This window comes from Calliphora vicina, chromosome 2 (genome assembly GCF_958450345.1).
Source record: "Calliphora vicina chromosome 2, idCalVici1.1, whole genome shotgun sequence".
Taxonomy (NCBI): Eukaryota; Metazoa; Arthropoda; class Insecta; order Diptera; family Calliphoridae; genus Calliphora; species Calliphora vicina.
This window is the reverse complement of record NC_088781.1, coordinates 59,191,947-59,214,785: the sequence shown is the minus strand read 5'-3', so window position 1 is coordinate 59,214,785 and position 22,839 is coordinate 59,191,947. Positions and strand designations below refer to the sequence as shown.

The window sequence follows — 22,839 nt, the reverse complement described above, 5'->3', positions numbered from 1 at the left end:
TGTAGATATTAAAAATCATCAAAGTTCAAAACAAATTCAATTCAAGATTCAATTATTAAAATCTGATAAACTTAAAGTTCATGGAAATTGTATAAAATGAAAATGGTATTTTGATTAAATAATAAAATATACATTGAAGCGTTACTGAGAGGATACAATCCAGTCTGTTGACAAAAACCTAACTCTTGCAACAACAATATACATATACATATATTGATGTATAAAATATTTTGTGCCGCCAGTTCTGCAATCATAAAAAATCCTGATCTGAAGCTTTCTGGAATGCTTAAATTTTGAATTTTTACATAAAATTATAAAATATTGAAACATATTCTACATGTAACTAATTTTTTATAACGAGTTCTCATTTTAATGCTAGTTCCTTTTATTATCTCAGTCACTGTACCTCAAACAAAGCAAAACCCAATCTTAAAATAAAATTACATTTAAAATGTATTTTTCTTTTTTAATAATTTGTATTACATAAATTTCTTAACCCCTTTTTGATTTTTGATCTGATTTTTATTTAGGTTTTGGTTTATGCATTTTTTCCAAACACTAACAAACTGTAGTTGTATATTAGAGTGACAATCAGTTGTATGGAAAAAATTTTTTGTTAAAATTTTGAAGAGTGCCGGGTGGAATATTGTGACACTAGGCCTAAATGTTAAGTGCTGAAAATTTGAGCCAAATCGGGCAACGATTTCTGGACGCGCATCGAGGTCAAAGTTCAGATATATGCAAAATTTTACTGTTAATATGGAATAAATAGGTGAAACTCGTTAACTTTCTGCATTGTTTTCTAGAAATATGTAGATTTATTTATATTAATGAATATTACATTAAAAAAAAGTTTTGGAAATTAACCCTGTATCTCCTTTGGTTCAAAATGACCCAAAAACTGTATTATCGCCAAAATTAGAGAAAAATGCAAATTTTTCAGTTTTTGAAAAAAATTTGCTACTAAATAAATACTTTTGCAATTGAATGCAAAAGAATCGAAATATGTACGTAATTATCGTTGTAATGAGATATAAATGACAAAATTTGATTAAAAAATGTTAAAGTTATTACAAATTCGCCAGACCATTATCGTGTTTCAGACCACTTGAACAAAAAATTTAGAAACAAAATTTAGATATTTCGAGAAAAATTAAAATAAAAGCTCATTTTTACTTAAAATATGTCCATATTTACTTGTATATGAGTTTTTGTCTTCGTAGGATACCGTTAACCTATTCGCAGGTATGGCCAAAAAAAATAATTTTTTTAACGGCTGTTTCAAAACTCCATTTTCAAATTTTTAAAAATTTTGTTAAACAAATTTCAGTTTTTTTCGATCATCACATTGGGGTTTATTGAGATCAAAATAGGGAATAAAAATATGAAAAAATTATGTCAATACCTCTTACAGTTTTTCCGTACCTGCGATTGAAATTTTGCCTTTTTCAAGAAAAACTAATTTTTTGTCCATATTTAGGCGAATGAGTCCAATTTCCTTACTGTTATAAATTTTAAGTAAAACCTATTCATAATATTATAGTCCTTGTAATTTTAAATATGTTCTGAAAGTTTTACTAAAATCGGAAAACGATAACCTTTGAATCGTGAAGGTCAAATGCCAAATTTTTCAATATTTGGAATTTCTAATGAAAAGATAGCGAAATGTTACATATTTTTGGGCCGATTTTCATGAAACTTGAGGAAAATATATATTGGGGTCTAGCATTTACAACAACAGTGCAAAAATGAATTTTAACCTTTAAGAGGACTTGGGGTCAAAACGGTTGTGTTTTTCTTGATTTTAAAAGTTGAGAATAATTTGGACCCCAAGTGCTGCTAAGGGTTAATTTCCATTTTAGTGCTGTTATTTTAAATTCTGGACTTTATGTTATATTTTCCTTAAGTTGCATTAAAATCGGCCCAAAAATATATAACATTTCGCTATCTTTTCATTAGAAATTCCAAATATTGAAAAATTTGACCTTTGACCTTCACGATTTTAAGGTTAACGTTTTCCGATTTTAGTAAAACTTTCAGACCATATTTAAAATTACCAGGATTATAATACTGTGAATAAGTTTTACTTAAAATTTATAACAGTAAGGAAATTGGACTCATTCGCCTAAATATGGACAAAAAATTAGTTTTTCTTGAAAAACGCAAAATTTCAATCGCAGGTACGGAAAAACTGTAAGAGGTATTGACATAATTTTTTCATATTTTTATTCCCTATTTTGATCTCAATAAACCCCAATGTGATGATCGAAAAAAACTGAAATTTGTTTAACAAAATTTTTAAAAATTTGAAAATGGAGTTTTGAAACAGCCGTTAAAAAAAATATTTTTTTTGGCCATACCTGCGAATAGGTTAACGGTATCCTACGAAGACAAAAATTCATATACAAGTAAATATGGACATATTTTAAGTAAAAATGAGCTTTTATTTTAATTTTTCTCGAAATATCTAAATTTTTTGTTCAAGTGGTCTGAAACACGGTAATGGTCTGGCGAATTTGTAATAACTTTAACATTTTTTAATCAAATTTTGTCATTTATATCTCATTACAACGATAATTACGTACATATTTCGATTCTTTTGCATTCAATTGCAAAAGTATTTATTTAGTAGCAAATTTTTTTCAAAAACTGAAAAATTTGCATTTTTCTCTAATTTTGGCGATAATACAGTTTTTGGGTCATTTTGAACCAAAGGAGATACAGGGTTAATTTCCAAAACTTTTTTTTTAATGTAATATTCATTAATATAAATAAATCTACATATTTCTAGAAAACAATGCAGAAAGCTAACGAGTTTCACCTATTTATTCCATATTAACAGTACAATTTTGCATATATCTGAACTTTGACCTCGATGCGCGTCCAGAAATCGTTGCCCGATTTGGCTCAAATTTTCAGCACTTAACATTTAGGCCTAGTGTCACAATATTCCACCCGGCACTCTTTGAAATCTAAAAAAAAAAAATCGGCTGTCACTCTATTGTATATATCTGTTTTATTCTTCTATTTTTTTTTCTAATTTTTTTATACATCAAAACATACATACGTAGCAATTTGGTTATCAAATTATATACATACATATGTACAAGTATTTTTATTAATGAAAATATAATTGGCATTGTCGAATTGCTCGTTGCAAAATTTTCTGTTTCCAGGCTTATTTTCATATGGCCTTACTTTAGCACCCTGGCTTGGTACTTTACAAGCTGCTCGCGTTTTACATCACGAATTATTATTAAATATTATTCGTCTGCCACAACAATTTTTCGATACTACGCCATTGGGGCGCATTCTATCAAGATTTTCAAAAGATCTTGAGTCAATAGATGCAACTTTACCTGATTTATTTGATGGCGCTATTTGGTGTGTGTTTGAGGTAATTTTTTGTTTGTTTTTGAGTATAATGTTTTACTAAGGGACTGACAGTCAGTGTATATGAATTAGGGTCAAAATTGTAATAATTTTTAGGTATAAATATGGAAGATTTATTAAAATATTTAATATATTTAAAATATCGAAAGAGTTATTTACCAATTCGTATTACAAAATATTTTCTCCTACGATTCTTTAAATAGTCCCTCTTCATCTATATCTTCAAATTTGATTTGGGAATAAAAATATTACTTTATTTGGTCTTTTTTCAGTTTTATAAACCTAATCAAAAAGCCGTTACAGAAATGTTTAAAATCAAAAGAAACGTAATTTATTGTAATAAAACTAGAATTTTTCTATTCCCGCACTTTTTCATTTTCCGAGAAATCGGTATTAGTTTTGATATTTCCCGAGAATTCCCGTCTAGAAGGAATTATTTTATTTTAAGAATTTCGACTTCGTTAAAAATCTAAAAAAATGTGTTTGGTTTTGAAATGTAATTGGATACAAATAAAAAATCCAATAAAAATTCATCATTTGTCATTTGTATCGGAATGGCATCAATTTCTATTAGATTTTATTTTACCTTCGTTATATGCCAATTAATTCTGTTAATTCACAAAAAATGTATACATATTTTATTTTAATTTTGAATTGACAATGTTTTGCTTATTAAAAATTAAGTAAAGATGTTAATTAAAACTTGAAGAAAACCCAATAATATTAAAAAATTCCCGTGAAAAACTCTAAAATTTACGGGAAATGTTTTCTATAGAAAATTGACGGGAAACGGTTTCTATAGACAATTTGTGTGAAAACGTTTTCTATAGAAAGCTTGGTTGTAAAAATAGAAAATTGATTGAAAACGTTTGTCATAGGATATTGGCGGAAGCATTTGTGTGGAAAAGTTGTATATAGATAATTGTTGGAATCGTTTTCTATAGAAAACTTGGGTGGTAATTTTCTATAGAAAACCAAGGTTGAGAACGTTTTCTATAGAATACCTAGGGTGAGTTTTCTATAGAAAATTGGCTGCAAACGTTTTGTATAGAAAATTGCCTGGAAACGTTTTCTATAGAAAATTGGGTGGAAATGTTTTCTATAGAAAACTTGAGTGGAAACGTTTTCTATATAAAATTGGAAAATGTTTTCTATAAAAAAATTTACTGGAAACGTTTTTTATATAAAATTGTCAGTAAACGTTTTCTTTGGCAAATTTGTTGGAAATTTGTTCTATAGAAAATTGTCAGGAAACGTTTTCTATAGAAAATTAACTCGAAACGTTTTCTGTAGAAAATTTGGGTGGAAACGTTTTCTATAGAAAATTATTAGAAAATATTTTCTATCGAAAATTGTCAGGAAACGTTTCTATAGCAAATTAGCTGGAAACTTTTTCATTAGAAAATGGACTGGAAACGTTTTCTATAGAAAATTTACTGGACATGTTTTCTATAGAAAATTGGCTGGAAACTTATCTATAGAAAATTGGCAGGAACCGTTTTTTATAGCAAATTTTCTTGAATGTTCTATAGAAATTGGGTGGAAACTTGATTGACACATTTTTGTTGCAACTATATAACCCCTTTTCTTACGGTATTAAAACATAATTTTCCTACCTCAGTTTGGATCCTTAATATTCCATTTTATGAAAAAATACCTTAAATCGGGAAATATTTTCAGTGGTTGCAAAACTGATAAATCTGCATGATAGGCTTTTAAGATATACTTAATTGAACATTATACAAATTCAAAAACTGGACTTTTCCATAACAGTTATTTTTGTATAAGTTTTTATAATAATCTTAATTAATTTATAAATTATAATTGAATAAATATTGTACTTAATACTTAGTTTAGCCAAAACCTAAAATATACATAAATTGCATGAAATTCAATTTTGTTTATGATGGAATTTTTGGAAAATTCCTTTAATTTCGTTGTTAATTAAAAAAAAGTTCCAGAGATTGTAGACGCATAAATTAAATTTGTCATGTGCTAATAAAATTTGTAGTTGATAGCCATAGTCACTAATGTAGTTAAATAGTTACTTTACTAATCAATTCCCTTTGTTAATAGTTAAGTCCCTTTTAATAGTTTAAAATATGTTTAAATTCCATTTATTACGTTTGCTACTCCTCCAGCTTTTACATTTTGCTTGCCCTTATCCAAGTGAATAGTCCATCCAAAAATCAATGTTTTTATTATGGTGCCACCTTTTTTTTAACCCATCCATTCCTTTTCTCATTTATAAATTTAACACCTTGTACTGTGTTTGCAGCTTTTTTCTCATATGGTGTTGCCATAGTACCCTGGCTTGGTGCCTTACGAGCTGCCCTCGTACTGCATTCCTCATTATTGACAAATATTATGCGTCTACCGTTGAGTTTTTTCGATACCACACCATTGGGTCGTATCTTATCACGTTTCTCAAAAGATCTTGAGTCATTAGACACAGTATTGCCACGTCTATTTGATGATATGCTTTGGTGTGGTTTTGAGGTAAATTTGTTTTGTTTTTTAAAATTTTGGTTAAAATATGTATTTTGAATTTTATAGTTACTTGCAGTTTTGTGTTAGATAGATTTAATTTACAATTGTTAGTAAAAACTTGAAACTAGTCAGCTTTACTGAAGATCACACTTCAATACACAAATCGAAATAATCGATCACAAAGGAAAATATCACAACATTGTTTAGAAGTAATACTGCCTATATTGAAAAAACAGCTTGTTTTGGAAATGTCCACTTTTTCACATTTTTAAATGAGAATTATTTTTGACTCTATAAACAAAATTTTACACTTTTCAGCCATCGATATTTAATTTAGTCAATCAGGATAAACCAAAATTATCCTGTTTTTCACAATTTACAAAAATAAAAATGAATTTCATTTCAGCATAATCAAATATTAAAAAAAACATTTGAAAATATCTTCGTTTCTTTTCCATATTGTTGCCAAATTGCTACATTTTTCTTTATATTTTTTTTTTAATTTAACACACCCACTAGGTAAATCTAACCTATAATTTTTATTTTTATAATAATTTTTTTTTCCTATTTTTCCACTCTCAAATAATACACTGAGAAAAATCATAAAAACATTTTATTAAAATCAAGTAATGGTAAAAATTCACATTAATTTTATTATTTTTCACTAATTTGTTTTTCTATATTTATCTCGAAATTAAATTATATAATATTAATCTCGTTTTGTTTTCTCTTTTCTAAATAAATATTTATTTTAACTTAATACAGGTTTTAGCCACCATTGTTGTAATTAGTATATCCACACCGATTTTCTTGGCTGTGATTATTCCCATCGCATTTTTGTACTACTTTGCCCAGCGTTTCTATGTGGCAACATCGCGTCAATTGATGCGTTTGGAGTCGGTGTCCAGATCTCCAATTTATTCGCATTTCGGAGAAACAGTTACGGGAGTTTCGACTATAAGAGCTTATTCGGTGCAACATAGGTAAGTTTTGAAATGATATAAAAAATCCGTTTATAGGAACTGACTTTTATTTATCTATGTACGTACAGTAAAACCTAAAATTTTATTAAACATCTATTATTATTTTACTTAAAGTATTAGTATTGGTTTAAATGTTCAAGAAACCAATTCTTATTTGGTCTTTAGTTCGTTGCTTCGACAATCCATGATTGTTGGTCTTGAGTTCGTTTCTTTAACAATCCACGATTGTTGGTCTTTATTTCGTTGCTTCGACAATCCATGATTGTTGGTTTCTTTATAAATCCACGATTATTAGACATTATTTTGATTATTTAAGAAACTCAGGATCCAGAGCATCCACTATTTTTGTGCTTCTATTTGGAACCTTAAGTTGGAGTTCTTTTAAAGCATCCACGATTGTTGTGCTTCTATTTGGAACCATAAATTGGAGTTCTTTTATAAATCCACGATTGTAGTGCTTCTAGCATAAGAAAGTTGGAGTTCTTTTATAAATCCACGATTGTTGTGCTTCTATTTGATTTAATTGTTGGTCTTGAGTTGGTTTCTTTAACAATCCACGATTGTTGGTCTTTAGTTCGTTGCTTCGACAATCCATGATTGTTGGTCTTTAGTTCGTTGCTTCGACAATCCATGATTGTTGGTCTTGAGTTGGTTTCTTTAACAATCCACGATTGTGGGTCTTTAGTTCGTTGCTTCGACAATCCATGATTGTTGGTCTTTAGTTTGTTGCTTCGACAATCCATGATGGTTGGTCTTGAGTTGATTTATTTAGCAATCCACGATTGTTGGTTTTGAGTTCTTTCCATTAACAATCCACGATTGTTGGGCTTGAGTTCGTTGCTATAATAATTCCCAATTTCAGTATTTTTTAATCTAGCGCTTATTTTACTTTGAAGTTTTCATTTGAAAGTCCGCAAGATTGCTCGAATTTCTTCATATATTTTTCTTTAACACCCTCAATTATTGGACTTTAGATACTTGAGTTTGTTCCTATTAATATTGTAGTATTTTTTGGTTCATTTTAAATTAAAAAATGTTGCCATTTTATTTATTTATTCATTTATCTTGTCTTAGTTTTAGTTTTAGTAAAAATCACAACTTATTTCTTTCAGATTTATCGATGAATCCGACACCAAAGTGGATAAAAATCAAGTCTGCAAATATCCCTCACTCATTGCCAATCGTTGGTTGGCCATACGCCTTGAAATGGTTGGTAATCTCATCATTCTCTTTGCCTCATTGTTTGCCGTCTTGGGCGGTCAAACGAATCCCGGTCTGGTAGGTCTCTCCGTAAGTTATGCCCTGCAAGTAACACAAACATTGAATTGGTTGGTGCGCATGTCCTCGGACATTGAAACCAATATTGTGGCAGTAGAACGTATTAAGGAGTATGGTGAAACTAAACAAGAAGCACCTTGGGAATTGGAAAATTCGAGAGTACCCAAAGATTGGCCCCTGGAAGGTCAAGTGGTATTTGATAACTTCAAAGTGCGCTATCGTGAGGGTTTGGATTTGGTATTGCGCGGCATTAGCTTTAAGATAGCAGGAGGAGAAAAAGTTGGTATCGTGGGACGTACAGGTGCTGGTAAATCTAGTTTGACCCTGTCCTTGTTTCGGTAAGTTAAAGAGAAATGAGTTTTTTTCTATATTTTCTCTATAACATTTGTTGGTGTTTTTGTGTCTTGTGTTTAGTATCATTGAAGCTGCTAGTGGCCGCATTCTTATCGATGACATTGATATTGCCACTTTGGGCTTGCATATGTTGCGCTCCCGCTTAACTATTATTCCCCAAGATCCTGTACTTTTCTCCGGTTCATTGCGTATCAATTTGGATCCCTTCGAGGTTAAGAGTGATGCTGAAATTTGGAAAGCTTTGGAATTGTCTCATTTGAAGGTATTCGTTAAATCACTACCAGCCGGTTTGAATCACGAAATTTCGGAAGGTGGCGACAATTTGTCGGTGGGCCAACGTCAGTTGGTGTGTTTGGCACGTGCCTTATTGCGTAAAACGAAAGTATTAGTGTTGGATGAAGCCACAGCTGCTGTAGATTTAGAAACTGATGATTTAATTCAGGTAATTTTTTAAAGTGTTTTGTATTGCAATTTCTTTAGGACTGTAAACTGTAAATTACAATTTTGCTAATCTTTTAAATTTTTCTTTTTATTTATTATTAGAAAACCATACGTTCCGAATTCAAGGATTGCACTGTCTTAACTATTGCCCATCGTTTGAATACGATTTTGGACTCCGACAAAGTCATTGTTTTGGATAAGGGTGAAATTTCTGAATTCGATTCACCCGAAAATCTATTAAACAACTCACAATCTGCCTTCTATAGTATGGCCAAGGATGCCAATTTAGTGTAATTTTTATTTACTTCTTCTTTTATATATTTTTTTTGTATTTTATTTATTATTTACTTAAAAAAATCCCCTGCTAACAGAAAAATCCCATTGAAAAACAACCCGCAATACACAAAAGCATGCCAAAAGTTTAATTTTACAAAAAAACACTGAACAAACATTTTAAGCTAATTAATTATTTTAAATATTTTATGTTAAAGTTGAAACAAAGAAGAATGCATTAGAATTGCCAGGATGTAATTTGTTTAAGTTGAAGGTTTTGCTGAGTCATGAATTTATGTTTATTTTTATGTTTTTGTTTAGTTTAAATTTTACTTACTAATGTTTGCTAAACCTTCATGTTGCTAAGTTTAGTTACATTTGAATTTCTATACAGGAATGTATTTTTGAAAAGTTTTGTTTTGAACATTTTTAGTTTGTTTCTTTTAGTTAAGGATTTAGCTAAAGCAGAGTATTTTTTTTGTGATGAATATTGTAATAATTGTAGCAATAAATTACAACTGCCTTAAATATTAAGTACTTAATTTTTATAATTTCTTTTTTTTTGTTTTTAAACAAATATTTTTTTTATATTTAATATATATGTATATTAAATTAAAGAAAAATACTCTATTTTACTAAATCCTTAAGCTATTATTTTTAATAAAAGGGGATGAAACGCAAAATTTCGATAAAAAAAATAATTTGGTTCCTCCCAAATATTTTTAAGTTTGTAAAAGGTTTATGAAACAAAATTTCCATAAAAATTTGTTTTATAATGCTTTTACAAAATAAAAATTTCATTATGAGAAACTCCTATTATAATGGGAGTAATTGAGTTAATCAGGCCTGTCACAGAATTCGATTCCGATCGAAAGTGGAATTAATTCCGCATTTTGCTTCTTCAGAAAAAGTAAAACAAAAATTTCATTATATTTATTTGTTTTCCTAAAAATTTTAATCAATTTCTGTACCAAAAACTTTACTTTTTTTTAATATTAAAAACGTTGTCATATTAAAATCAGAAATACAGAATTATTAAATATTTTTTGAATTAATAAGTTACATGGAATCTGAAGATCCCAAATAAAAACTACGGAATTGAAACCATTCCGAACAAAATGTGTGACAGGCCTAAATATTGTATTTTGCTTTTTGTTTAATTTATTCATAAAGAGCTTTACTTCACACATCTTTTTACTTTACTTTAAAAGAAATTGTTCCTAACACTTAGCAACTTATCTTACAATTTTGTTTGAACATTTTCCTTAAAGTTAAGTAAAGTAAATTTTTTCTTTTTTAAAAATTTTTAAAAAAATATTTTATTAATTTTTCATTTTATTTTTTGTTTTAAAGTCGTAAACGTTTAACCGGAACTTCTGAAAGTACAGTATAATCTTTAATTAATACAATATACAACAAGTTAAATCAGTTTTAATTTCAAAACCATAAAATTATTGTTAAACTATAGACAAATTATTGTTAAAAAATGAATAGCAGATGAAATAAAAATGTTAGCTTAAATGTTTGTAAATGCTACCTCAATATATAAGTATGTAAAATATTGTTGTATACATGCTGGTATGTATACTAATGGACAAATATGAACTTAAAACTAGAAATTGGAAATGTAACCAAATCGAAAACGTGTAATTACATGTAATGCATTTTTAAATATATAAAATTTAAATACAAAATGCCTTTTTTCGTCAGAAACTACAGATCTTAATAAAACATATGTTAAATTAAAATTTATTGAAATCTTAGAGTTGTAGTTAAACTGGCAAGAGAACAAAATCATTAATTTTAATAATAAAATCACAAGATAGTGTTAATTACACAGCAATTGGTGTATTTCAAGCTTGACAAACTGTTTGTAATTGTTAGGCAGTTGCTTTTTAACTAACATTCTCCCTGTTCTGTATCAAATTCGATTAACGATTTCGTTTTAAAAGCAATTCACATATTATGGTTCTCTGTAAATCGAATCCACATAATTTACTTATAAACAATCCTGTTTCAAAGTAAAAAATCGTACGATTTGCAGAACATCTATTTCTCATTTTTTCGTTTTTGAAATCACTCGATTTCCGGAACAGGGTAGACTATCTTGTTAAATTCATCGTTAAAATGAGCGACACAAAAAAACTTTACAGGGATTTTATTTAATACAATTTCAAAATTAGCAATAACTTTAAAACATTTACTAAAGATTTGGTTACAACAAAACAAATTCCAATATTTCAAAAAACCTAAACTAATAATGTGTATAAATTGGTGTTGTTTTTTTTAAAAAAAATTCTAAAAAAACAAAAACTTAAAAATGTAGTTAATTAAAAATAAAAATAGTTGGAAAACTATTAAAAACTTTTACTTAAACTAAATTTAAAACAAATTTACTTAAAACGAGATCTTAAAAAACAAAAAAAAAAAAAATAATGGAAATACTTAACTAACTCATTTTTATATGTATAAAACTTATTACTAACGCAAAAACCGAAAAATACTTAATTTTTTTCTAGCTAAGAATATAATTCAACAAATTTATTTAGTAAAAATAAACAAACTTTATATAAATGTATATTTTTATAAAAAGTAATGTAACTTAATTGCAACAGGAAAAAAACAACAAAACTAATACCAATTTTTTTAAGCCTCCATATGTGTAATAATAAACCTCCGTCTTTAATTAGTTTTTGTTTAATTTCTTTTTCATTTAAAAAGTGTTAAATATTAAAAAATAAAAAACAATGTTAAACGATTAAAACCAAAACTTTAAAACTACACTCTGTGTTCATTCAGCTCTAAATTTAGTGTAATTGTTTTTTTTATAAATTTTATTATTCTAATCTAAACTAAAGAATCAAAAAAGAACACAAACCTAAAAATGCAATAAATCCGTATATAAAACAACACATTGGTTATTTTAATAGTTTTTTTTTTAAATATATTATTTAGTTAAGCAGTTATTTAAGTACTTTTGAATGATCAATTCTATTTTTATTTTGTAATAATGAAAAATTTACAAATAAACATAATATGAAATGAACACGATATTTTTAATTATTTTAGAATAGAAGCAGATTCATTAAATTATTATTTGTAAAACTTTTCTCAAGTGATGACGAATATATGATCTGGAAACACAAATAAAATTCTTTAAAATTGTGGACATAAAGCATGCTTGATATCTCCAAAAGCATACTGAACGGGTTTCGGAATCACAAAGAGGACTGTTAAAATACATATAATCAATTTGTTTAAAAATGTTTGGTGACTCAAAACAAAAATTCGATAACGATATTATTATTAACGCCCTTGATTAGGTTTATAAAAAACATAGTGGCGTGTGCACTTCATCTTTTATACAGGCCTGTCACATAATTCCATTCCGAAAAAGTAAAACGAAAATTCATTTCGGAATGCAACCACTTTCAGTTGTCAAAGTGGAATTGATATTTGATTGTAATTATTTGGTTTGCTAAAATTTTTAATCAATTTCTGTACCAAAACCATCACATTTTTTTTAATATGAAAAACTCTGTCAAATTAAAATCAGAAATACAGAATTATGAAATATTTTTGAAATAAATTACATGGAATCTGAAGAACCTAAAACGAAATCGATCGAAATTAAAACTATGGAATTGAAACCATTCCGAACAAAATGTGTGACAGGCCTGATAGTTATTAAGTTAAAAGCATTTCAAAATTCAAAATTTCACCATACATTGGTCCAGTTTTTTCATAATCACCCTTATTCTACTTGGCGTCGTCGACATCGTCGTCAATATTGAGTCAAAAAATGGTATGTGTTTCTACGAAATCGATAACAATTGATAACTTTTGACAGAATTTTATACTTTTATAAGTCGGGTTAAAGTACAAAACGCTGTCAAAAGTAACCAATTGTTATCGATATCGGCGTAACATATACCATTTTTTGACTCAATATTGACGACGATGTCGACGACGCCAAGTAGAATAAGGGTGATTATCGGGCACAATTATTAAAATTATTTCTGTTACTTAAAAATAAATACGAAAATTATATGAAAAAAGTTTCAAAGCAATATCGTTTACTAGACCAAAAATAATCTATTTTGAATTTAATAAAAAAACTGTCATTACTATACTATTTACTTCCTAGGAAACAAGTTTCTTAGGGATCTTTTTTTTGAAATATATCTAAACCAGAAAACACCTAAAATATGCTAATTGGGATTTCTCTGGGACCTTCCTTTTTATTTAATTTTAAGTTAAGTGTTCTCACAGTTTTAGATTCTTTGATGTATTCCAAATCATTCATAATATTATTTTACCACCCCGGACTGAATGGGAGAAACTCTAAAAAACAGAATTTTTTTTTTATTTCTGGAATTTTTTGCTTTACATTTGGTAACAAAAGGTATGCTGACGTAAAAAATTTCATACGAACAAACATTTTATTAAATCTTATATATAAAAAGAAGTGTACATTTTGATGTCACCACTAACTGCGAAAACGGGTAGACCGATTTCAACCAAAATTTCAGGGTACGTTGGGGATGGTCTGTAGATGGTTTAGGTGTTTAAGTTTGCACGAAATCGGCATAGTGGTTCCGGAGATATGGATGGACCGATTTTTATCAAATTTTCAGTGAATCTTCAGATTTTTGATTTTCGGTCTGTGGGCGAGTGGCGTGGTAAAATCAAATTTTTACACTATACCGCTAATGATTTCAAGGTCAGTAATTGTGGCCAAACTTTTTGCCCAACACTGTATATTCAAATCGAGTTGCAATATAAAACAGAATTATTGTAAGGGCCAGCAACGCGGACCGGGTTCAGCTAGTATTTTATACAATTCCAAAAGTAGGCTAAAGTTGAATATTATAGAAATCAAGGCGTATTAACAAGGTGAGTGCGTCCCGGCAACAAATAGAACAATGCAAAAACAACAGGCAATTTGTTTTTGTTAAAATGTACGGTAAATGTCAAAATCAAGGCGAATTAATATATTACTATGTTATTTACAATAACAAATGTAAACATAAACAAAGTTTGACATATAGTGTACATAAAACCACAGCCAATTAAGAAACAGCTGATTTTATGCACTCACCTTGTTAATACGCCTTGATAGAAATTTTCAAAATGATATATTTTTTACCAAAAATATATGCCTATTGAAATAATATGTTTACTAAAGTACAATATTTTTAATATTTTCTAAAAGATATTTCTAGAGATTATTCCAACATAAATAATGTACTCTAGGTCAAAATCGTTGGATGGTTGGACCAAATATTTCTGATCAACATAGAATATTTAGGGAAAATGTCATACCCCTAGTTCGTTCCCTCTAGGCCCTATCGTGCTAATGACAAACAAACATCTCAGAATTTATAAGGACCCAGAATACATATAATTTTGTGGGTCTACTACCTATTTCGACACACCCATTTTATTGGTGGTAAATTTTACTATGAAATCAAAACAAATACTTTTCAATTAATTCTGTATTATACACAAATCTATTTTAATTTCTTTGTTTTAAATATAAATGTATTTATAACCATTATAATTAGGAGACAAATTTGTAATTTTAAGGATATTTAAAAAAATCGAACAGCTTAAGAAAAGTCCAATACATCATAAATTACATTAAAAATAAAGATGGAATCGTTAAAAAAAATTAAAATGTTAAATTAAAAACAATATAAAGCTACAGTAAAGAAAGAACAATATAATTAATTTTAATTCATAAGTAATTGAGCCATCAAATTATTATCGTCTGCTGTTGAGGAGGCGGCATGTAGACCAGGTCCACTTTCTAAAAATTCACGCAGTTCATTTTCCAAATCGCCACCTGCTGAGGCCGAAACATCTTCATCTATGTCCATGGCAATCGATAAATTGCTGCTGCCATCTTGTTGGGCTGCAGCAGACGATGTGGAAGGAAGGTTTTGTGTGAAAGGTATATTGGGCAAGGCCACAGGTTGTTGTATAAGAGCAGGCACCTGTAAACGTTGCTGGGGTTCTGGTGGTGGTGGTAAACCAACTGCAAAGAAATTACATAATTGATATTAAATAAATCAGTCTAGAATTTTATTTGTATATACGTCTTACCAAATGATAATCCCATGGCTTTTCTTAAGGCATAGGGATCTATTATCGCCGAGGGTGGCAACTTCTTAACAACATCAGTTAATTGCTGGGTAATTTGTTGAGCCAATTGTGTTTCCTCTTGAGAGGGTGGCTGTACAAGACCCAAATGCTGCGGCAATGGCTGTGAGAGTCGGTCATGTTGTGTATTCCTTAGTTTATCAATCAAGTTCAAATTATTGCTCAAATGTTCTTGCAGTCTACGTGTCAATTCGAAATTCTTCATTTCCTTTTCTATATCATCCAAAAAGTCGACTTTAATGCCCAAATCATTTAAGCTACGCAGGCGATTGAAATCAATACGGGTATTTTTATACTTTTCATACTCTTGTTCAATTTCAGCACGAGTTTCCACACTTGCCGAGCTGTCTACCACGGGACCGGCACTGTTGAAACATTTTAGAGCCTCCTGTTGTTCATAGTTTTGTACTTGTAGATCGTAGAGGTCTTGTATGCCCTTGGAATGTTCGCCATTTGTTAGGATATCGAGTAGGCCATTGGCCAACATGGTGGCATAAGAGGAATCTTTGGTAAATTGTAAAATGCTTTCGGCATATTCAGTGCTGGTTGCATCACCATAAGTTTCCAATACCAACTGGGTTTCATCCTTATTCAGGGTAGAGAAACGTGAATCGAATGTGGGAGCGAAGGAGGCAAATGGTCCATAGTTTAAGGGTTTCACCAGTTTAGCTTCGTTACGTTTGTCTTCGCGATATCCCTGCACTTGTCCCGAGCCAGTCTTAAGTTTACCCACTAAATCGCCCAGGGAAACAACTTTTTCGGGCCCTTCATTTTCATCTTTCGTGAGTACATTCAGAGAGGTAGAACCATCTTTATTTTGTCTCAAGAAACCCATTCTATGGGCTCTTTCCTTGGCCGATAAACGTTTTTTAGCTGCTTGAGCAGCACCTTGTACTTGAGCTAAAATCTCTTCTGAAGTCAAATCATCGACATAGGGTTCAAAACGTGTCTTGGGTTGATTTTCCAAACGTATGGCTTTACGTTTTCTCTCCTCCTCAATTTGAGCTTGAGTCAAGGGTTCCTCTGTGCCCGTCGAGGCTCCCTCATCGGCCGAATCAGCCATGGCATGATGGTCATAGGCGGGAAAATCACCATGATTTTGTACTAATTCGAAACCCAACTCCTTTACTGTTAGTTCCCGCATATAACCCGACAAAGGCTTAAGACTTCTCATCAAACTGTCGGGTGCCAAATGTTTCATGCCCACCTGTAGCAGACGCTTGGCGGCCTTATGATACACAGTATCTACATGATTGTAACGTATGGCATTGTCGCACATCAAACGAAAGTCATCGGTGAATTCCGTCAAGGTACCGTAATCGTTGTCATCGATTTTTTGTCGTATCGTTGAAAAATCCATGGGTTTGCTAATGATTTTTGAATAGCCCGGAGCAATATCGTCGGTCACGGGCCAAGCAAAAAATTGATGAGGATCACGTTTTTCCAAAATACGTAACAGATGTTCAAGTAGTTTATTTAGTGGAGATTTTTGTTGTTTCAATTTCAATACACATGTGCGTGGTTCTCGTCCCGACTCACTCGATGAACTGGGTGTTTTGGGTGCCTCCAATTGTTTGGGTGTTAGGGCCGCCAAAGAACCACAACCGCCTGGCGTGGAAGCGGCTGTGGATGGTGAAGGGGATGGTATCATTAACTGGAAAGATTAAAAAAATAGGAAATAATTTGAGATTTTTAAATTAGGATTTCAAAATTTAATTCTTACCTCCGCTAATGGTTTTGTGGGACTAATACCTCCAATACTAGTAGCTGGACTTCCTGGTACGGTCACATTCCCTAACCCAACACCGTCATTACCCATACCTCCACTTGATGTGGGTCCCATTGAAATACTTTGTATAGATGAAGACGATGGAGAAGCGATTATTGTGTCTTCCGATTTTATGGGTACAATCGGTTTAGAAACTGGCCTGCAAGAAGGCGAATTGTCGGTAGTCATATTTGCATAGAAGAGAATATTCTCCGGCAAAGGTTGTGAATTGTCATCGTCCATAAAACTAAAACCGTCTTGACTACTATCACCGTCGGCCGTCAAAGCAATATTCGAAGGCGGCCCTGCCGCCACAATCTTAGGACTACGTTGTATTTGAAAAGAAGAACATCCAGGCAGAGATTGTGAATCTTGACTGGCGATTAAAGTTAAATCTTCAATATGTTCTACCGAAGAATTTTCACGTCTGGGACTTTCACTTATATGACGTTCACCCTTGTCGCGCTTCTTTTCCTTGTGGTGCTTGTGCTTCTTCTCGCGATCTTTTTTCTTCTTCTTTTTCTTGGATTTCTTGTGCTTTTCGCGATATTCTTCCAAGTCCTCCAGCATCAAGGGGCTGCTGCACATAGCCTCAGCTGCCGTGGGAGGGCCAGCTACGGTGGACGTTAAAGAGCAGCCATCGGCTGAATATTCGGGGGTGCTATTAGGTCCCACTTTTAATATCAACTTTAGGCCTCTTTGCAAATTGGAGGGATCCGTATTGTGGCTATATTCTAAAGTTGTAGATTTAAAGAAAACAAATTAGCAACTGCATTTAATGTCTGTCTGGAAAATTGTCTCCGTCATTGTTGGCTTTCACTCACCTTCATATTTCTCCCTTCTTTCTAATTTGTGTTTTTTATGTTTCTTCGAAGAACCCATAATGTTTTTTCAATTATAAAATATTTACTTAATGTTTTTTAGTTAATTATTTTCACTAAAATTACAAATTTTCACAATGCAAGCACCGCAAATGACGCTTTCTGATTTTCTCACACACTGTTGCTTGCAAAAGATCAGGAATAATTTAATTGTTTTAATACCAAAAAAATACAACCCTGTATACAAGTACTGCTGCCAATATTATTACTAATTAAATCGCTTAAATCTCAAAAATAGTACATAAAATTTAAATTTTTAGCTAAAAATAACGGTAACGGTATTATTTGTAAAAGGTTCGAACGAATTAATTCTTAAATCAATTTTAATTATCAAATTCAATTATTTCTCTTAACCATTCCAATAAAGAATTCATTACGAATTAATTTCTTAGTACTTCAAACGTAGTGAATTCATTCCTTTGTGAATTAATTCTCTATAGAATAATTCATTATTGAATCATTAAATTTTGCATTAATTCAAATCCATTACAAAATAGCTTAATCAAATCTGAATGAGTAATTAAATTTTTTCAACTCAAATTTATTATTATTAAATAATAATTGCACTTCCTCATTAATTATGTTAATTCAAAATCTTACCTAACAAATTAATCAAAGCAAACTGATATGTAAATTTTGTGAATAAAATATTTCCAAAATAAAGTTTGATACTGAATGATAAGTTCAATTTTATAGTAAAAGTTAATAATGGATGGAAAGTTATTACTTCGAGTCTTCTAAATGTAAAACACCCAACACTTCCAGGAATATAAGTAAAACGAAGTTTTCTGGATAGGTTATATTGTTGTTAACAATTAGTGATTTCTAGGTCAGTGAATTATTTTTTTCCAATAGCGGGTTAGCAGTAAATGTAAATGTTTTATAATAAACATTGCATTCCAAAATTTAAAAGAAACCTTTACAAAATTTCATACAAATTTTAAAATGTTTTGGCCAGTATCAACGACGACCACTTCGTCAAGGTAACAATTGACTATATGAATTTAGAAAAATCAAATTTATGCTGAAATTCAAAGTTTCTGAACTTAGATCCAGAAAACCTTTTTTTTATCAAATATATATAAATATATAGGTTTATATAAAATGATACTGTGATGTTGGGCATTATTCGTTAAAATTTTTAATACAAAATAAATATTTCATTGAATTAAGCATAAATTGAATTATTAAAATTTATTGACAACAAATGTATTCAAAATGTTTAAATTCTATTAAACAGTTCTTTTACCAGGAATAGTGCATTGTGTGCTGGGTTTGCGGGACTTAATCATGTTTAGTCTCTAGAAAGTAAAAACATTTTAAATACATGACTTTAGACTTCAAATATTTTAAAATTTTACCTTTTTCAAAGCACTTTTTACAACTTTTTGCAGTTATCAGTCCATGACATTCACAATAAGTCTTTTTGTTGTCCAGTTGTTTAAGGGAATTATTCACACGATGCTGTATATCGTCTAAACAATGGCGCATAGCAAAAATATCTTGTGCTATAGAATGACGACCTTGTTTTATCAGTTTCTGTTCTTCTAACAAGTTTTGCAGCTCATTTTGCCGTTGAAGGACTCCTGCAAGTCTCTTCTGATTTTCATAGTTGTTGCAATTTGATGTCTTTGTGGATTTATGGACTCGTTTTTGTTGTTTATCATTACATAAAGCTTTTATGCGAGGTATACTCATGTTCTTGCATTCGATATTGTCAGTCGAATTAATTAGATTTTCGATGGTTTGTAAAGAAACTAGTTGTTTTTCTTCAATGATCTTTTCCTTGGATTTATTTTTGACCGGTTTTGCTTTTAATTTATTCGGTGAAGATTGGCGTTCTAAAAAAAATTAAACAATTCCTTGAGTACAAAATTTTAAAACCTTAAATTTTAAAATAGTTCAGGGGTTAAACAATTCATAAAATTTACAACTAGGAATTGATACACATTTAATACTTATTTAGAAATTAAAAAAAACTATGGTATTTTACCTCTTAATTTTTCATGTACATGAAATACAATATTATTTATTTTGCCAGCTAAATTATGACGTTCTTGAGCTTGTTTAATTTTCCTTGTATATCTTTCCTGTTCATAGAAATCTTCTGTATTGATTTGAGTGGCATTAAAAAATTTGTTTTCCTGGTGTCCGAGTATATTTTTATTGACCATTTGGGTTAAATTTAAGCGATTGATGTTGTACATTTTTTTAATTACACTAGAAATTTAGATATTTTATCAAAATAATAGGATTCAAAATTATATTCTTTAATTATAAATTTTGTTATTTCTTTTTTTTTTATTTTAAATATTATAATGCCAAATATTTTAATTATATTTTGATGTTTTTAAAACATCGATTATTTTAGGAATGTGTAGAAAATAATCGATATTTTTAAAAACATCAAAATTTAATAGGAATCATGATACAACAACATAAGGTACATCCAGTAGAAAATAAATTCTCAATTATACAATTCTTGTAACGTCAAACAAAAGAAAATATAAAAAAATATGAAAAAAATCAAAATCAAAGCTTGACGTTATAGGGCTAAATATTGAAAACTCTCCTTAGTGATTCTACCTTCTACAATTATTGTATCATGATAGGAATTTGAAAACTTTATAAAATGAAAGTACTTCTTTACGAATGAACTGATTGAAATAATTAATATTTTTTATAAATTTATTTTAAAAAAATCGTTTACAATCCACATATGTGGATTATTTCAACTTTAAAGCTATTTTTTATTCACATAGCTGCATTTAAAAAATTATAACCTCTTTTGTATGCCTCAAAATGTTTTGAATTATTTCGCCCCGATCGTGGCCAAAAAAACAAAACATTTTTGTTTTTTTTTTAAGTTTTTTCAATAGCAAATCTTGATTTAATTTGATCACTTTTGCGTTTTAACTCTTTGCGGTTTAGTGGTCACTTTTCTAATCACATTTTATAGAGTCTTTAAAACATTTTTTATTGACATATCTTGGCATTTTGCTAAACAATTCAATATTTTGAAGTCATCGTTTAGGTTTTTTTTTGCAAAACATTGCCTTCATGATGCTCTGGTTAGATAATAACCATCGTAGTCAAATTTTATTCATTAGTTTTAGAAAGTTGATGCTTTGCAAATATATTAAAATGCTATTTTTATATTGTGTGTGCTATTACCTATCAGAAAATTGGGTATAATTTTAATTGCCCTTATCCACAAATAAAAAAATTGGGTAAGACTGTCAGTGCCCAGAATATCAACGCTTCATTTAAAATCGTAAAGGCACTAAAAAATAGCAAATGAAACCCTACAAAGTATTAGGATTATTTAATATTATTTTTTTTTTTTTAATTTTTAAAGTTTTAATTATAATTTAATATAATTGTACGAATTTAAGTGAAATATGAATTTTGTGATGTTCTTTAATTTTCATCAATATTTTTTTAACGAATTGAGGTTTTGTTAACTTTTTTGTTGAAATACATATTTTTTGTTCCAATTAATAAAATGACTTTTAATTTTTTATATAATCACCTATTATTGCCTTTATAATTTCATAATATTTAAAAAAAAATATGTTGTACGATTTTGAGTGACACTCACTGTATTAATTTGATAATATTGTTATCCGCAGTTTTTCTAGACATTTTTGATTAAAATGCAAAAGTGAATAAATAAAATTAAGATTTTCTTAGAGAATCCCACAATTTCAAGACTTCAAAAAGTGACTTTTTTAAATTTTTGGCTCCTTTAGGGAGCCAAAATCAGAAAATATTGGGACAAACAAAACAGGTTCCAATTTTTTGAAAGCAGCTATGCGATTAGAGAAATTTTGGCTTAAACTTGAAATTTACATAAAAAATATGTCTATTTGGGAAGGCTAGCCTTAAAAATGTGTAATTCTTTCCAAATTTGTATGTACTTTAAACACAAAGTAAATATGGAGATATACATAAATCGATTCAGAAAATGATTTTACGACTCTTTGTATAAAGAATAATATTACCTATTCTATGGTAGGGGAAAGAAATTTCTTCCCCTATAACAAAATAAAACAACTCCCCACCACTGCCGGATCAAGTAGAATTTGAATTCGCCGCATTAATAATAAAATAAAACCCGTTAATTCATGACTTATTCGTACTAAGGAGTGAGATCGAAAAATTCTTAACACACGTTTTTCATTACATTTTTTAACCCAAGTATTATTTGAATTTTTTTTTGATCAAGTTACCTTTGAAAAACATGTCAGTTATTATGTGTAATGTCAATTATATTAATTTTTTTGTTAATCTGATTAAAATGAGTGACCAGAAAAAAGTGCGTACTGAAATTATTAAATATTTTCAACAAAACCCAACTTGGTCTTACAAAAAGTTGGCCAAGCATACAAAGGTCTGCCGTCAAACTGTTTCCAATGTTATTAAACAGTACCGGGAGAACTTGTCAGTTGATAGAAAACCTGGTTCAGGTAGAAGGAATGGTCCACATGATGTTTCTAAAGCCAAAAAAATAGAACGCATTTTCAAAAGAGCTCCCAACACATCCGGTAGGAAAGCAGCCCGGTTAGCTCAGTGCTCGGACTATTTGGTACGAAAAGTTAAAGCTAATGCAGGTTTAAAAACATACAAGGCTCAAAAAGTTCCTGACAGGAACGCTACTAAAAATTTAGAGGCCAAAAACAGAGCACGGAAATTGAAGTCAAGTTTTATAAAAAAATATTCTTGCTGCATAATGGATGACGAAACGTATGTTCTGGCAGATTTTTCGCAACTTCCAGGTCAAAAATTTTATGTTGCTGATGCTCGAGGGAAT

At 29.7% G+C, this 22,839-nt stretch overlaps 3 protein-coding genes across 8 annotated transcripts in view; 1 reads left to right on the top strand and 2 right to left on the bottom strand.

Moving 5' to 3' along the window:
* The window catches only part of MRP (Multidrug-Resistance like Protein 1), a 56,708-nt gene extending 44,450 nt beyond the window's left edge, over positions 1-12,258 (top strand). For 5 of the 6 annotated variants that reach the window (XM_065500654.1, XM_065500653.1, XM_065500651.1 and 2 more), the window contains exons 12-15: positions 6,649-6,866; positions 7,979-8,482; positions 8,559-8,940; positions 9,042-12,258. In XM_065500654.1, coding sequence (XP_065356726.1) covers positions 6,649-6,866; positions 7,979-8,482; positions 8,559-8,940; positions 9,042-9,233 — 1,296 coding nt within the window. In that variant the 3' untranslated portion in view covers positions 9,234-12,258. Of the gene's footprint in view, positions 1-5,671; positions 5,893-6,648; positions 6,867-7,978; positions 8,483-8,558; positions 8,941-9,041 lie in introns of all 6 variants that reach the window. The other variant, XM_065500652.1, reaches the window with a different exon arrangement.
* A 2,437-nt stretch (positions 12,259-14,695) lies between these two features.
* Brd7-9 (Bromodomain containing 7/9) lies at positions 14,696-18,130 on the bottom strand. The gene is made up of 4 exons (XM_065499684.1): positions 17,970-18,130; positions 17,101-17,879; positions 15,321-17,031; positions 14,696-15,252 (listed from the first exon to the last, which is right to left on the bottom strand). Exons 1-4 carry the CDS (start codon positions 18,025-18,027, stop codon positions 14,948-14,950), a joined length of 2,853 nt encoding a protein of 950 aa, XP_065355756.1. The 5' UTR covers positions 18,028-18,130; the 3' UTR covers positions 14,696-14,947.
* A 1,030-nt stretch (positions 18,131-19,160) lies between these two features.
* LOC135952281 (uncharacterized) lies at positions 19,161-20,382 on the bottom strand. The gene is made up of 3 exons (XM_065502148.1): positions 20,020-20,382; positions 19,388-19,867; positions 19,161-19,327 (listed from the first exon to the last, which is right to left on the bottom strand). Exons 1-3 carry the CDS (start codon positions 20,231-20,233, stop codon positions 19,311-19,313), a joined length of 711 nt encoding a protein of 236 aa, XP_065358220.1. The 5' UTR covers positions 20,234-20,382; the 3' UTR covers positions 19,161-19,310.
* Between the last annotated feature and the right edge of the window lie 2,457 nt (positions 20,383-22,839).

Excerpts from the sequence above, each read along its gene's own strand:
- LOC135952281 (XM_065502148.1), bottom strand. The coding sequence starts at position 20,233 with ATGTACAACATCAATCGCTTAAATTTAACCCAAATGGTCAATAAAAAT. Across the intron at positions 19,868-20,019 it reads TGTACATGAAAAATTAAGAG|AACGCCAATCTTCACCGAAT; the intron begins GTAAAATACCAT and ends AATTTTTTTTAG.
- Brd7-9 (XM_065499684.1), bottom strand. The coding sequence starts at position 18,027 with ATGGGTTCTTCGAAGAAACATAAAAAACACAAATTAGAAAGAAGGGAG. Across the intron at positions 17,880-17,969 it reads AAGAAGGGAGAAATATGAAG|AATATAGCCACAATACGGAT; the intron begins GTGAGTGAAAGC and ends CTACAACTTTAG. Across the intron at positions 15,253-15,320 it reads AGCCATGGGATTATCATTTG|TTGGTTTACCACCACCACCA; the intron begins GTAAGACGTATA and ends ATTTCTTTGCAG.